This window comes from Quercus lobata, chromosome 11 (genome assembly GCF_001633185.2).
Source record: "Quercus lobata isolate SW786 chromosome 11, ValleyOak3.0 Primary Assembly, whole genome shotgun sequence".
Lineage (NCBI taxonomy): Eukaryota > Viridiplantae > Streptophyta > Magnoliopsida > Fagales > Fagaceae > Quercus > Quercus lobata.
Window position 1 is genome coordinate 46,162,120 of NC_044914.1, and position 14,460 is coordinate 46,176,579.

General features: G+C 31.3%; 1 protein-coding gene across 1 annotated transcript; it reads left to right on the forward strand.

Annotated features, from left to right (window-relative positions):
- Positions 1-8,166: 8,166 nt before the first annotated feature.
- LOC115966973 (putative disease resistance protein At1g50180) lies at positions 8,167-8,667 on the forward strand. The gene has a single exon (XM_031086095.1). The coding sequence runs from the start codon at positions 8,167-8,169 to the stop codon at positions 8,665-8,667; it is 501 nt and encodes a 166-aa protein (XP_030941955.1).
- The last annotated feature ends 5,793 nt before the right edge of the window (positions 8,668-14,460 follow it).

Consider the following 14,460-nt stretch of genomic DNA (forward strand, 5'->3'; position numbering starts at 1 on the left):
ATGCAGGAAAATTATATTTGATGGAGTTTTTATTCCTTTTAGATGTTATGCCATAATTGGAATTCTATAAATTCAACACCGTACATGAGCTGAATAGTGTTGGGTGAATATGAGCTGTAAACTGCTTCTTGTAAACTGGAAGATGACGTCGTTACTGTTTAGGTTTTTATGCTATTGTGCCGAGCTCTGTAATGTACTAATGTGAGCTTGTAACCCAAGTGGGGGCATAGATGTGATGGGACTTTGGTCCAAACTAGTTGGTCGGATTTCAGTGAGGCTTTCAATCTGGCCTGCCCGTTCCAAGCAAAGAGATGAGCCAATGGACTTGAGCTAAGGCTCTGGGTTCAGTGGTTCCTAAAGATGAGGGCAATGTGTGAGTCTGGTTTCACAGAGCAGCGACAACCTCCCACTCTTTGCAGTGGAAGGATAACAGGCCAGTGCCAATTGGATCCAACATGGCCCACTGGGTTGAACCCAACTGAACCATCACTTTTTCATTTCATTTTCATGACCAAAATAACTTTTCCTCTTACTTATTGAGGACAATTGAAACAACATTTCTCTTAGAAGAATCTAAAACAAATATGTCCAAGATATTAACTATCTAATCTAAAAAAAAAAGGTTTTTATGCTATTGTGATTAGTGGGGAATTGCATATGTATGACAGTTATTTGAAATTATTTTGTTGAGCGTAGTATCAAATGATTATTTATGATTTCCATTTCTCGGATTACCCAAAATTGATGTTTTAGGCAAGCCTTGAATTGATAACCATACAGGAGTTCAATTTCTTTACAAACATTTTAGAGTTTATGACTTGGACCGCTCTGCAGTAGTTGTACTTCAACCTCAAGGATTATAGAATTTTCTGCCTCCAATGGCAATGAGAGGAGTTCTAGATTTTACCTCATGGCATTAGTTATCTTTTCCACTTAGTTTGTCAAATTTATAAATAAAACCAAGTATAAAGGCATGGGTTTTGGACTTTAAAGATCCCATAGGATTGTACATGGGGCTGGTGAGCAATCCTAAAACTAAGAAGTGAGGCTAGGAAGTCCATAAAGTTTGACGTGGGGGGATGGTAAAAGGATTTTCTTATGACATGGTAATTGAGATCCTATTAGGATCCTTTTCATGCAGTATGGCTTTAGGGTTATCCATGATGTAGCATGTAATCCTAAGGCTAACGTAAATTCTGTTTGAGGAACAAAAAATGGGTTTGGAAACCTGCAAGGTCTGAAGACAGTCATCATACAAAGCGGGTGTTGTGTTTGGTTGAGCTTAGAGATTAAAGATGAAGATAAAGCTAGGTGGTCTGCTACTAGATCAGGCTGCTAGTCTTGCGCAGCCACCGGCAATGAACTTGGAGCTGAGGCAGATGAGGTGGATAGGTGGAGAATGTTGATGTTTAACCTTGCTATCCCTTGTCTACCTTTACAGGTTGGTTGGAAATAAAAAATAAACTGACAACTAGAGAAAGATTAGCTCAGTGGGGCTATACAGCCTATACTAATGGCTGCTTGTGTGTGTTTTGTAGAGATTGCATTGAGAGCAGAGATTGTATTTTCTTAGAATGTTCTTTTGCCAAGAGAATCTGGGAAACTCTCATTGGGTATTGCTTAGTTTCAGATGCTTAGTGCAACTGGCATGATCTAATGAGCTAGGGTATTACCAACTTGAGAGGGAAAATCCTGAGATCATCTTTTTAATGGCTTGCTCATTGGCCATTGTGTCTTATGTTTAGTCCCAGAGAAATGCCATTATACATAATTGGTCATTGTGGTATGAAGAGCAGATATTGAGAAGAATTAAGAAGAATACTAAGAGGTAGATTAGAGTCCTGAACCAAATTCCAAATATAATAAGTGAACAATATTCTCTACTATAAGCCTATAACTGGGGGGGATAGATTCTAAATATCATTAAGAGGTGTACTGTTTTGGTGTAAAAGTTTCTGTAATCTGTTCTTAAATGTGTCTCTTGTTTTAATTTGTAAAAATATAGTCTCTTGGGATGAGTTTTGGGCTTAAATTGCCTCTGTTGTATGCTTTAGCTTGGGCTTCACTGTCCGTTATTTCTGTAGTTGGCCTTGTTTTGTATTCTCTGTTCTCCATTAATAAATTCTTTAATTATTTTTGCTGAAAATAATTTCTTTAATGACTCATCAAAGAAAAAAAACCCTCAGATTAACTGTGTTATGTAGTCGTTCTTAATATAAAATTTTGCATTATAAATTTATATTGTCAAATTCTTGAAATTGTTGGAGCAGTCATATGCTTCCTTTTAAAGACATGTAAACTATTGGGGTCTTCATCTTCTTTTGCTTCTATCTTATTGAGTAACCAACCTTCTTGCTCCCAGACTTCTCTTGGTTGCCTTTGCAGCCCTGACAGATGTGTGTTTTCTTCTCTCTCCTTTTCATATTTCTATAAACCACTAAGCATAAGACTCATGGGTCATGAAGTCTACATCGACAATAACACATTTTGTACCCTCATAGATACTTGATAAATTAGGAACAAAGGTGTACTTGTATTCAACATTTGATTAATAAAAATCTGCAATTAAAAAGGAAAAATACTCCAGCAAAAGAGAAATTTGAAAAAGTTTGCATCGTAGAGAGGTTATAAAGAAGGTGATTATGGTGGACTGCCTTGCTTCCTTCTGTTATGTTTACTGGTGAATAAATGTTAAGGTTTGCAGTGAGAAAAGATGCTCCAATATGGGTAGTTTGTATTGACCTTTACACTATTAAATCTAAAGACCATGGACTAATTCAAATTAAAGAAATGTAACAAAAATTTGAGATTAGTATCAAATGATAAAGATGAACTGGATGAGTTTGAAAATACATTTGGGTTGTGAAGTAAGAGAATTTCAAGTGCAACAAAAAAATGAGGCCCTGATACCATTATAATTAGTAAGGGTTTATTAGCCATTACATATGAAAGACAGATGTACAAAATTTTATTTTGTGAGAATTGTATCAAATGATAGTTCATCTTTTCTGTTAGTGGCAGTGATCAATGAGAGTGTTACTAGAACTAAAGATCTTTCACAACCCCTTCCTCCTTTCATCTTTAGATATATATACCTATCGTTGACATTACTGCAAGCATTGAAATATTGAATTAATAACTATGAGGAAGTTTAATTTCTTTCAAAAAATATGACATACAGACACTATTGAACAGTGTTTGATACTAGGAGACTCTGCAGTAGTTGTATTTCAACCTGTGCATCACTTCTTCATCCAAATGTTGTAGAAATTCTTATGACTCTCATGTTAAAAGGAGTGCTACATTTTTATTCTCAGGGCAGTCGTTGCATAGAATTTAAAAATCTCTTTTCTGCTTCTAATAGTTTCTCATATTTCTACATAATCCAGGTATACATTCTTAAATATTTCTGCGTTATAAGCTTACATTCTCAAATTTTTGACATTACAAGACAGGTTATGTTTAATATCATTGTCCTGTGAACTTACTGGGGTCTGCCATATTCATTTGCATCTTTCTCTTTGTCAGATTGTGTTAACTTGGTTTCGCTTATGTGTATGAATTGAAATTTATTTGTTAGAATTTTGTCTCCCTGGATGTCTCCTCCTTAATTTGGTCTGCAAGGAGAGATCGAGGGAGCAAAGACTTAAGATTGCCTCCCACAACAGTCAACTGATTAAGGTTTGTTCATTTACACTGAATGGTGGGACTCCACTGAGAAAGAATTATATATGAGTCACTAAGTAAGCCACTTATTAATTTTTATCACCTTCAGGCCTAAATGTTCAAGTCATTCTTCATCTTGCCAAATAGCCAAAATATTTGTTCTCACCCAAATTGTAGGACGCTAATTGTATCCAGTGTTCTGTCTCACCTACACATTTGGTAGCCATGTGTTGGAACATGAGAGCTCTCGAAAAGAGTAAGTCTTGAGAACTAGTTAACTCACCTGCAGAAGATCTTTGGTAAATATTGAGGCATCGATTCAGAAACTTTTGGTGGAACTCTCTAGGACTCACAATCTGATACTGTGTGCATGTTTCACATAGTTTATGCATTTCTTGACAAAGGTTATACACATGACAAAGGTTATGCAATTAACTTTAATGACCATCCAGCCGTTTTAAAAATTGCACAGTGCAGAGGCAACACTTGAGATGAAATTGAAGAGGACTTTGTTAACTACACTGGCCAAAAATGCATTAAAATTTTGTCTTGTATACGTACAGAGTAGGACTTCAATTATTCTTGTCATATTTTATCATAAGTAAAGCTTGATGCAAAATATAAATAAAATATCAAAATGGACTATGGACTGTCCTTCAATGAAACAGATATTCTCTTTTTAAGTACTCTTTCCCTTTAAAAAAATATTTTTTTTAGAAGAAAAAAAAAGGTTATTAAGTACCCTAATAAGCAATAAAAATACTTTAGCAAACAATACATTGATGTATTGTATGCGAATGAAATTTAAGAAGAAAAAATATATACTTTAATTCCTTTAAAATTGGATCCATTTTTATTTTTAAAAGTTCATTTTTAATTCTGATGTATTGACTTAGTCCTTCCATAATTTTAGCGTTGTAATTTTTTGCTTATGTGGTGAAAATTCAATGAAGTCGCATGACTTTAAGAGACTACAAATTCAACAAAGTCACTGCTGATTATGATTAGTAGTGTCAATTTTACACTGTCAATCACACACAATATACACATTTTAGTTTTTGAACTAAAATCGTGACTTCAAATCACAATTTCAACTCAAAAATTTCACTTAATCACATGATTGATTCATTGATACTGTCCATTTCTCATTTCCTCGCCTTTTGCCTTTGTATTAAAAAAACCCTCTTTCTCTCTCTATCTCTAAAAGTTTAAGATAATAGTAGTATTGGTTCCTAAGTATCTCACTTTCCTTACAGCAAAATTTACTTGAATAATTTCATTTGTCTCTCCATGCTTAATTTCATCTTAATTATGATCATATTATATAATAGTGCCCTAGCTAACTAGCCGGTTATATGCGCTATCACACACTCACCCCAATAGTGAGTCAATTCCCTCATTGCCGGTTATGATAATTTCTCAATGGATTTTTGTGTGTTGCATTATATTAATTCATAATGATAAGAATATATATATATATACACACACACATATACATACATACACAGGGGCATAGCTAGGAATTTTTGTTTGGAGGCCAACTTATGGTGCTAATTTATTAGCTTATACAAACTTTCATAAACATGCACAAACACATATACACACATATAACTTAGTATTCTTCATAGTGAATATCCTCAAAGTTTTCATTTTTAATATAAGTTACCAAATTGTCTACAAAGTGAGTAAAAAAAAAATATCAATTGAACTAATGAAGTATTCAAAGACATGAGTGATCTTTTTTTTTGAAAACAAGACATGAGTGATCTAAAACTTTAACAAACACAAGAACACATTTTAAAATAAAAAATGAATATGAGAAAAAAAAAATTCTTTATAACTACTAGATCAATTGGACAACTTTTTTAAGAGCATAATTTGACTAGCTCAAATATTTGAGAGAGCCGAGTTGCATTTTTGTAGACAAATAATTAAAATGTTAAATATTATATGTGTAGCTCCGCCCCTGTATATATATCCTTTCAACGGCTTTTAGCAATTGGTGTGGCTTGCTTGGCTCCATTTGGATTTTGGACACAAAAAGGATATTACTCAACCCTTTAATATTGATTCAAGAATAATCAATATGGTAAATTTGTAATTATGCTCTCTTTTTTTTATCAATATGAGAAAAACCATTTTATTTAGAGCTTTTTGGATAAATCAATCTTATCATAATCTATCATAAGGTAAAACTTGATGCATAGTATTAATTAAAAAAGATCAAAATGGGCTATGGGTAGCACTGATGTTCAATGAAACAAATATTCTCTTTCTTTTTTTTTTTTGAAATATTCTCTTTTAGTTATTACTCTAATTTTTTTTTTTTTTTTATAAGACCCTAAAATTTAATTGTAAATAATCTCAGCACATTTTCTAAAAATATAAAGTTTTCCTAACACAAAAAAGCCCTAACTCCTACTACTACTTTGATTCCAGTACTACTGCATTTAAAGAATCTTTCCTAAACAAAACATTGATGTATAAGGAACAAGTACTCACAGTTTCCACATAAATGAGTATGATGCCAAAGAATGAGGAATAAATATTCTTAACCCAATTTAACAATTAACAATAAAATGAGAAGGAAGAATAATTAATTAATTTTTTATTATTATTTATATGATGAAATTGTGAATTCTAACGATAAACAACTCATAAATTAAAATTAAAAATTTGAATGTAAAATACAAAGATTAAAACCACAAATAAAAGTAAAGTTAAAAAAAAAAAATTAGTGTGATAAATGAGAAAGATTGTAGAATAATTAAGATATTTCTTGAATTTATTCATCATCCACATACACACGCAAAAGAAAAGAGATGCATGAGAGTGGAGTATCCAAGTAAGGTATCACAACCGTTAAACAAACAAGACAAGAAATGTTAAAAGGTGAAAGAGGAGTATAGTTCAGAAAACAATTTATTTATGGAAGACACTTCTCGGTTGGGCATCTCTATTGTACAACAGTGTCGTATTTTGCAAATGACCAAAATGCCTAAGACTAAACGATGTTGTCACACTGAAGAGCCCACTGAAAACATTGTCGTAGTGAACTGATCAGTAATCAAGTCAAGTCAATCACGCCTATAAAAAAAACAAGGAAGTTAAGTCAATCACGTGTTCATCACATGCTTCAGTTAATTGAAGGATTAGTTTAGAGTCTTTAGACACGTATTTTATTTTGATTGGTTGTAACTGATGATTAGTGGGTTTGTTGTAATTATGCTTTCTATTTTTTATCAATGAGAAAAACCGCTTTATTTAGAGCGTTTTGATAAAATGCAATTAATCTTCAGTATATAAATTTGAGTCTTGTTAAAGTAGAGAGTCTTTGTTAAATTACCAATTTTTTCAAAAGTTTAAGTTGTCTATTTTAATATCATGTTAAATTATAATTCTCTCAAAATATTAAACTTATGGGAAATAGTAGATTTAATTATTTAACCTCATAATTCAAACGAATTTTATCATAAGGTAAAATTTGAAGCAATATATTAATAAAAGATCAAATGGGCCTTGGACTGATGTTCAATGAAACAAATTTCCTCTTTAATTCAGTTATTACTTTCTTTTTCTTAGTGGAGAATCGTTATTACTCTAAATTTAGTTGAAAATAATCTCAGCACATTGTCTAAACAGATAAAGCTTTCCTAACACAACAAAGCCTTAACTCTTACCACTGCTTTAATTACAGTACTAAAGCATGTAAAAAAAATGATGCATAAAGAACAAGTATACACAGTTGCCGCATAAAATGAGCATAAAGGCCAGAGAATGAAAAATAAACATTCACAAGTCTTAACCCAATTTAACAATTAACAATAAAAATGGGTACAAAGAATAATTAATTATTTTTTGAATTATAAGTTGAAATTATGAATTCTAATGATAAACGACTCATAAATTAAATTTATAAATTTGAATGTTAGTAGAAAGAAGACTAAAACCACAAATAAAAGTAAAGTTAAAAAAAAATTAATATGATAAATAAGAAATATTTCAGAATTAGATATTTCTTGAATTTGTTCTCCTCCAAGGACACACGCAAAAGAAAAGAGATGCACGATAATAGAGTATCAAATTAAGTAAGGTATCACAACTGTTAAACAAACAAGACAAGAAATGTAAAAATGGAGAAAGAGGAGTAAAGTTTAGAAAACAATTTGTAGGGAGATGCTCAAGCGAGAGAGAGAGACCGCTTATTCCTTCCGTTCCCAACTCCCCATCACAACCATCTGCTTTTTTTTTTTTTTTTTTTTCTTCAAGTTGTTTTCAATATTCAATTTATAAGCTCCACAATTTCCTCTCTGTCTCCATCTTCTCCTTCATAGCCATCTGCTGCTTTCAGATCATCTCTCACTTGTCCTCATTTCGTAAAAGAGAAATGGCTTAGCCTGTTGTTTCCGGTGTCTTGACAAGGATTGGTAACTTGCTCATACAAGAATCAAATTTCTTGTACGGGGTGAGTGACCAAGTTGAGCTGCTGAGCTCAAACTGATGCAAGGCTTATTAAAGGATGCAGATGCGAGGCAGGATGAATCAGATATTCTAAGGCAGTGGGTTGCTGAAGCAAGAGATCTTGCTTATGATGCAGAAGATATCATTGCGACATATGCCCTCAAAGTTGCATCCAGAAAGGAAGGAGGCGTCCCCAAGAGGTGCGCTTGCATCTTGTATGAAGGAATTACAGTGCACGACAAGGTTGGGTCACAGATTGTAAATATCAAGACGAAAATTTCTATTTTAAAAACTAGTTTCCGAGACTATGGCATGAGAGAATCTATAATACAAGGAGGCAGGTCCGGTTCTTTGAATGAGAGGCAACAAGAGCAAAGGGAAACTTACTCTTATCTTGAAGATGACGTTGTTGGGTTCGACAATGATGTAAAAAAATTGGTGGAGTTTATGCTGAAAGAAGAAGAAGGCAATAGACCGCGCTTGGGTATATGTTTCTCAACAATGTCAAAGAAGACATGTTTGGGAAGAAATTTTTATTAGTCTTCAATCTAAAGATCGACGGGATGAAATTAAAAAAAATGAGCGATGCAGAACTCGTTGAGGAACTCCGTCAAGTTCAACAAAAGCAAAAGTGTTTGGTGATTTTAGATGATATTTGGACAATTGAGACTTGGAATAGTTTATGTGAAGCCTTCCCAAAGAAAAGAATACGGGCAGCAAAATATTGCTTACCTCTCGTAATAAAGATGTGTCTTTGCATGCAGATCCTAGAGGCTTCCTTTATATATGAATTGCAGCATCTAAATGATAAATGGAGTTTGGAATTACTTGAGAAGATAATATCTCATAGAAAAGGTACAAGTAATATTTAGTCTTACTTTATTAATTTTAACTTTTTGGTAGTTAATTTGAAGACAATTTTCTTATTTTTTTTAATTAAATTGAAGGTAAGGAAGAGTAGATGAAAATGTTACACGCATAAAACATATTTAGTGTGAAATGACTAACATAATTAATTAATAAAAATAATTTAAAAGACACAATAACTAATAACATGTAAATAATAAAGTTTTTCTAGACATGATTTTTTATGTATGTGTGTCAACCACACTTTTGAACCAAACGTTTACCTCAAGAAGAATGGACTTATTTTAATTTGTCTTTTTACACTTAACTAATATTTAACTACATCGTTTGGATTTAGGGTTTTATTTTTTATTTTTCTGATTTTTTTATTAATGTTTTTTTAAATTAAGAAATAAATAATTAAATAAAATTTAAAATTTAAAATCATTCCAAAATGGCATCATTTTGGGGGTGTTGATGGTAGAAATGGATAGTTGTTTAACGGATGATTGAATTGAGGAGTTTTGAAATTTAGAGAGCTAAAATGACCAAATGCAAATTTAGAAGACTAAAATAAAAAGTGGTAAAATTTAAAGAGTGTGTTTTGCATTTTGACCTATTTTATTTTATGTTGTTTACCTTAGTTAATAGGTTCTTTAGGAAAGAACTATGTGGAGCACCTTTTTAGGTGTGGAGTTTAACCTCTATATTCTTCTCTAGAAACTGAGCAAAAAGCATTAAAAAAAAAAAAAAAGGAAACAAAAAAATATATATCCTCAATAATTTGACAGAATTAAACCACCGACTATTTAAATCACACTCACTTAGAAAAATCTTTTTTCACCCACACAACACAAAATTTTGGCTTTGCATTGTAGGCGCAAAATCATTAAAAACAAAGTGTATTTGGGGGAAATCAAAATTCATTTGAGAATGACTTGGGGTACAATCTGAAATTTTTTTAGAAGTTTGACTACACAATTTTTCTGGACTTGTGACTTGGGATACATGATCTATTGTCCTAGATTGAGACACACCATTCTTAGATTTTTATTTATTTATTTTGAGAAACACCATTCTTAGATTTTAATTTGAAATAATTTGGACAAATTAGTCTAGCAATACCACATTAGTGATAGGTAGAAACAAACTTTGAGCATTTTTCTTGTTTAAGCAGTTCACAACATTTTTACAATAATTCATAGGTAGTAAGTTGTTATTGGTTCTAATTTGAACCCACCATTGAAATTAATTTTTTACCCACCAGTAACAATCAATAAAAACCTGTCACTTATGATTTATTGTGAAAATGTTGTGGATATAACATTTTTTTTTAAGGATAGACCCGACTCACGTACAAACTTCATGTCAAGCAAGGACTCACAACACTATCCACACATGATGCTTCCATTTGTCCAAGAATTGTTGTTATCCATCATCATCATCATCATATGTGTTCATGCACTACCGATGACAATTTTCTTCTGCATTTCCTAATTGATCATGACATTCAAAATCTCATAATACACCTTATACATATATTATGGCATAAGAAGCTTAAGCATATTGTAGACCTATGTGCTTGTAAAGCAACCATAATAATCATAATTTAGTCTAGTGGCAATTCAAGACCCCATCGCATAATAAAAAGAGCTAAAATTGTAGAGTGATATTAGGGATATCACAAATTTTACAATATCGAGCTTTAAAAAGTGATGTGTTATCAATCATTAAAAAAATAAAAATAAAAATAATCATTCATTTATTATTTGGTTGAAACCCACCAATTACATTTGTTGTCATATTAGGTTGTATGATTTGTGTAGTGAAATTTGTAGTACTTTTAGCAATTTCCAAATTTGTATTAAGTGGTTTTATATATATATATATATATATATAAATGCCGTACAGTGTTTTTCTCACCTTCAAAAAAGGTCTCCAAAATATTAGACTAATAGAAACTTAACCTAATCGAAAACTATAAAGTTTTTGGGGAAAGTTTTTTTTTTTTTTTTTTAGCCACATTTACAAAAAATCTATCTCATTCTTTAACACCAAAATCAAAATTTATAACGATGCATCACCTTGTCTAAGATAAATTCCTTTATGAAAGAATTTTAAATTTTCATATCTTTTTGTTAAATTTTATGCTTGAACCATGATATTTGATCGTTATTTGAAATTAACTTTAGCCGGTTAGTATTAATTCATCAAATTAATCTTGGTTATATTAATTTTAAATAAATTTATTTAATTGATATTTCAATATAAAAAACTCCACTTAATTTATCACCTTAAGCTTCCAAATATATTTAGTTGGCCCAAGGTTCGTCTAGGATTAACTTAGGATTCTCTACCATATAAAACTACATTGGGTTTAATTATAATCATATAGTGAAAATGTGGCAATCAAGAGCTTTCTGCTGCGGTAAAAAATCTTGCTTCCATTTCACTCTTTTGTCGCTTTCAAACAATCAATCACTTAACAACTTTAACAATTTAAAATTATTTGGTCCAAAAAAACTATTTTGAACAGTAATTGAATTAATGAATATAAACCAATTAAAACCCATTGTACAAACTTTAATTTGAATATACTTTGTATAATATATATCCACTCAATTGTGACTTTCAATTGGTGTTCGAGTGAAAGCCCAATGGTACTTGTACTTATACTTAGATATAGTACCTTATCTTGTACCCTATTGGGTTCCCTCTTAAAATTAAACTATGGGACTATTTAATGAAATTAGTAAACGGCATTAAAACACTTCCCGTTAGAAACCCATGTCCTTTCTCTCTCACTTGAGTAGAACCCAACAGCCCCACACATTTCCTCTTTCAATAGTCCTCTTCTCTTTTTGCAGTCAAGCATCCATGCCCTCTCGTCCCTTGAAAAGAAGTCAAAAGCACTTTTGGTAGGTTACTCTAATAGAAGTGGTTTGGTCAAAGGATTCTTTTTAAATTTTGAAATTTCGGTTAGTGTTATTAACAAAAAGATTGCTAATTTTCTCAAACCTCAAGGAAAACTAGTGTTATTTCAATTAAAGTTTGGGATGAAGTTTCATTTCTCAAAACGTTAGGAGAGGTTTGTATAATTTACCCTTTAAATATGGTCAAATGATGAAAAAATAAAAAACATTGTGATTGAGCCATAAAAAAAAAAAAAAAAAAAAAAAAAAAAAAAAAAAAAAAAAAAAAAAAAAAAAAAACCTTCTAGGTTGACTTGTCATTTTTATGTTTTATTATTATTATTTTTTTTTATTAGTAACATAGAATACACAGGGGATAGGGAAGGAGGCGAGAAGGGGACACAAGACATACAACACTAGCACTTACAAAAGAGCTGCTAACCTTTGAAAGTCTCCAAATTATTTGATAAAATATTACCATGCACAAACAAAATGAGATTACAACTTCTCATTTAGGTTTTATTGCACTATAAATAATTTAATGAAATTTGATACTGGCCGAGAGCCTGTATATGGGCTAAAAGCCATATATTAGTATATTCCATATGCTTGGAGCAAATTTCTCCAAATGGATGTACCATCAATGGTTTATTTAAATTTGAAGTTATTTGTTAGTTTTCTAAATTTTAAAATATAATTTGTTGTTATTATTCTATTTGTCTTTGCTCAGTAGAAAAAAAACAAAAGAGATTAATTGTTCAACCCAAAACCATCCAAATGGCCACAAGTTTCAGATTAAACCGTCTTCGGGTTCCTGGCGTGTGGCGTTATTATAAGGAACTAGCCCAAGATGCAATACAAATAGTATCAAGTTGTCCTCATATACATAAGCTAAGCCTATGCATGATAATAAATAAGCTCCCAGAAGTTCACCAATTCTCTCCAAATCTTGCCAAGTTGACCTTGCGTAACACTCGACTTAACGTTGACCCAATGGCAACATTTGAGAATTTTCCCAACTTAAAAATCCTCCGCCTTTTAGATAAGACCTTCTCAGGGGACACTATGGTTTGTTCTAAAGGAGGATTTCCTCTGCTTCAATCTCTTGTCATTTGTTGTTTAGATAAATTAAAGGAGTGGAGGGTGGAGAAAGGAGACATGCCCAGTCTCTGCCGTTTGGAAATTGTAGCATGCATGTGTTTAAATACGATTCCAAATGCACTAAGATTCATCAAAAACCTCCGGGAATATAAGATCATATGGATGCCAAAGTCATTCAAAGATAGGCTTATCAAAGGAGGAACCGATTTTTACAAAGTCCAACACGTGCCTTTCATAGTATTTCAATGGTGTATCTTATAACCAACATTAGCTAACAAGGTATAGCCGTGAATACTTGAACTTGCATTTTTGGCAACTTGAACACTTCTTTTCTTTCAAATCTCTTTCTCTTCAATCAAATCAAAAAAAAAAAAAAAAAAAAAATTTCCTGTAATGATCTTTACCAAATTTAATTGCTTTCTTCTTGTGTTTGTTAATTTAAGAGTACTTTTGTTTTAAATGTTTTGGCCTAAATCATTTTAGTTGCTTGTCTCCCTCTTCATTCTTTGCAGGTGAAAATCATCCATGGTGTAGAAGTTTCTACTTGCTTTGAAAAAAAAATCAACAAAATATTTTCATTGGTTTGCAACTTGTATGGGTTGGTGTTAGTTATATAATTTAAAGAATGTGATTCCAGAAACTCATTAAACATATTATTTGATGCCTATGTGTAGTAGTATTAAAAGTTGCTTATTTGGTGATGGTACTCTGCAGTGTACTCTTTTGTTGCATTGTTTGTTTTAGTGCTGCTTTTTTGTTCCTCTTTGATGGATTACTATGATTCCACTCTTTGTTCATGTATTCTTTTGAAAAAAAAGAAACCGATGTATTATTTAAGGAGAAAAGTAATTCTTCATTTAATGTGGGATTTTCATATTTCTTTAAGTTATGTTTATCTCACATCACTTTAGATGTATATAGTTTATGGTGAAGCTAGTTCAGTCAGTCTGTGTGCTAAGCAGTTGCAGTTGATCTTATTGAATTGGGAATATCGTCACTAACATCAATATATATATATATATATATATATATATATATATATATATATCATATTATATTATATATATAATAAAAGTTGGGCTTAGACGCCGTGGTTGCGCCAAGTGGCTTCACCAAATTGCAGAAATTTTAATAAATTTTTAGATTTTAAGAATAGATATATACATATTTTTTGGATAAATATGACAAATCAAGTAATGAAAGAAAGTAATATTTGATTTACAACTATAACAGTTGTGTTTATCTAGAATGTTATCAACAAATTCTAAAATCAATAGACTCTTCATCTAATCCTTTTTTTTTTTAATTTAAATTATATTATCACGTGTAACAAAAAAACAATATAGTACACGTAAAAACAAAATACGTACATAGTACACATTAAAGTTGAAAAAATAATCTTAATTAAAAAAAAAAAAAAAAACCAACAACATAGTACATGTTTCTATGATGAAAAAAAAAACAGATATAACTA

Bases quoted from the DNA above. Each gene is read 5' to 3' on its own strand.
- LOC115966973 (XM_031086095.1), top strand. From the start codon at position 8,167: ATGCAAGGCTTATTAAAGGATGCAGATGCGAGGCAGGATGAATCAGAT.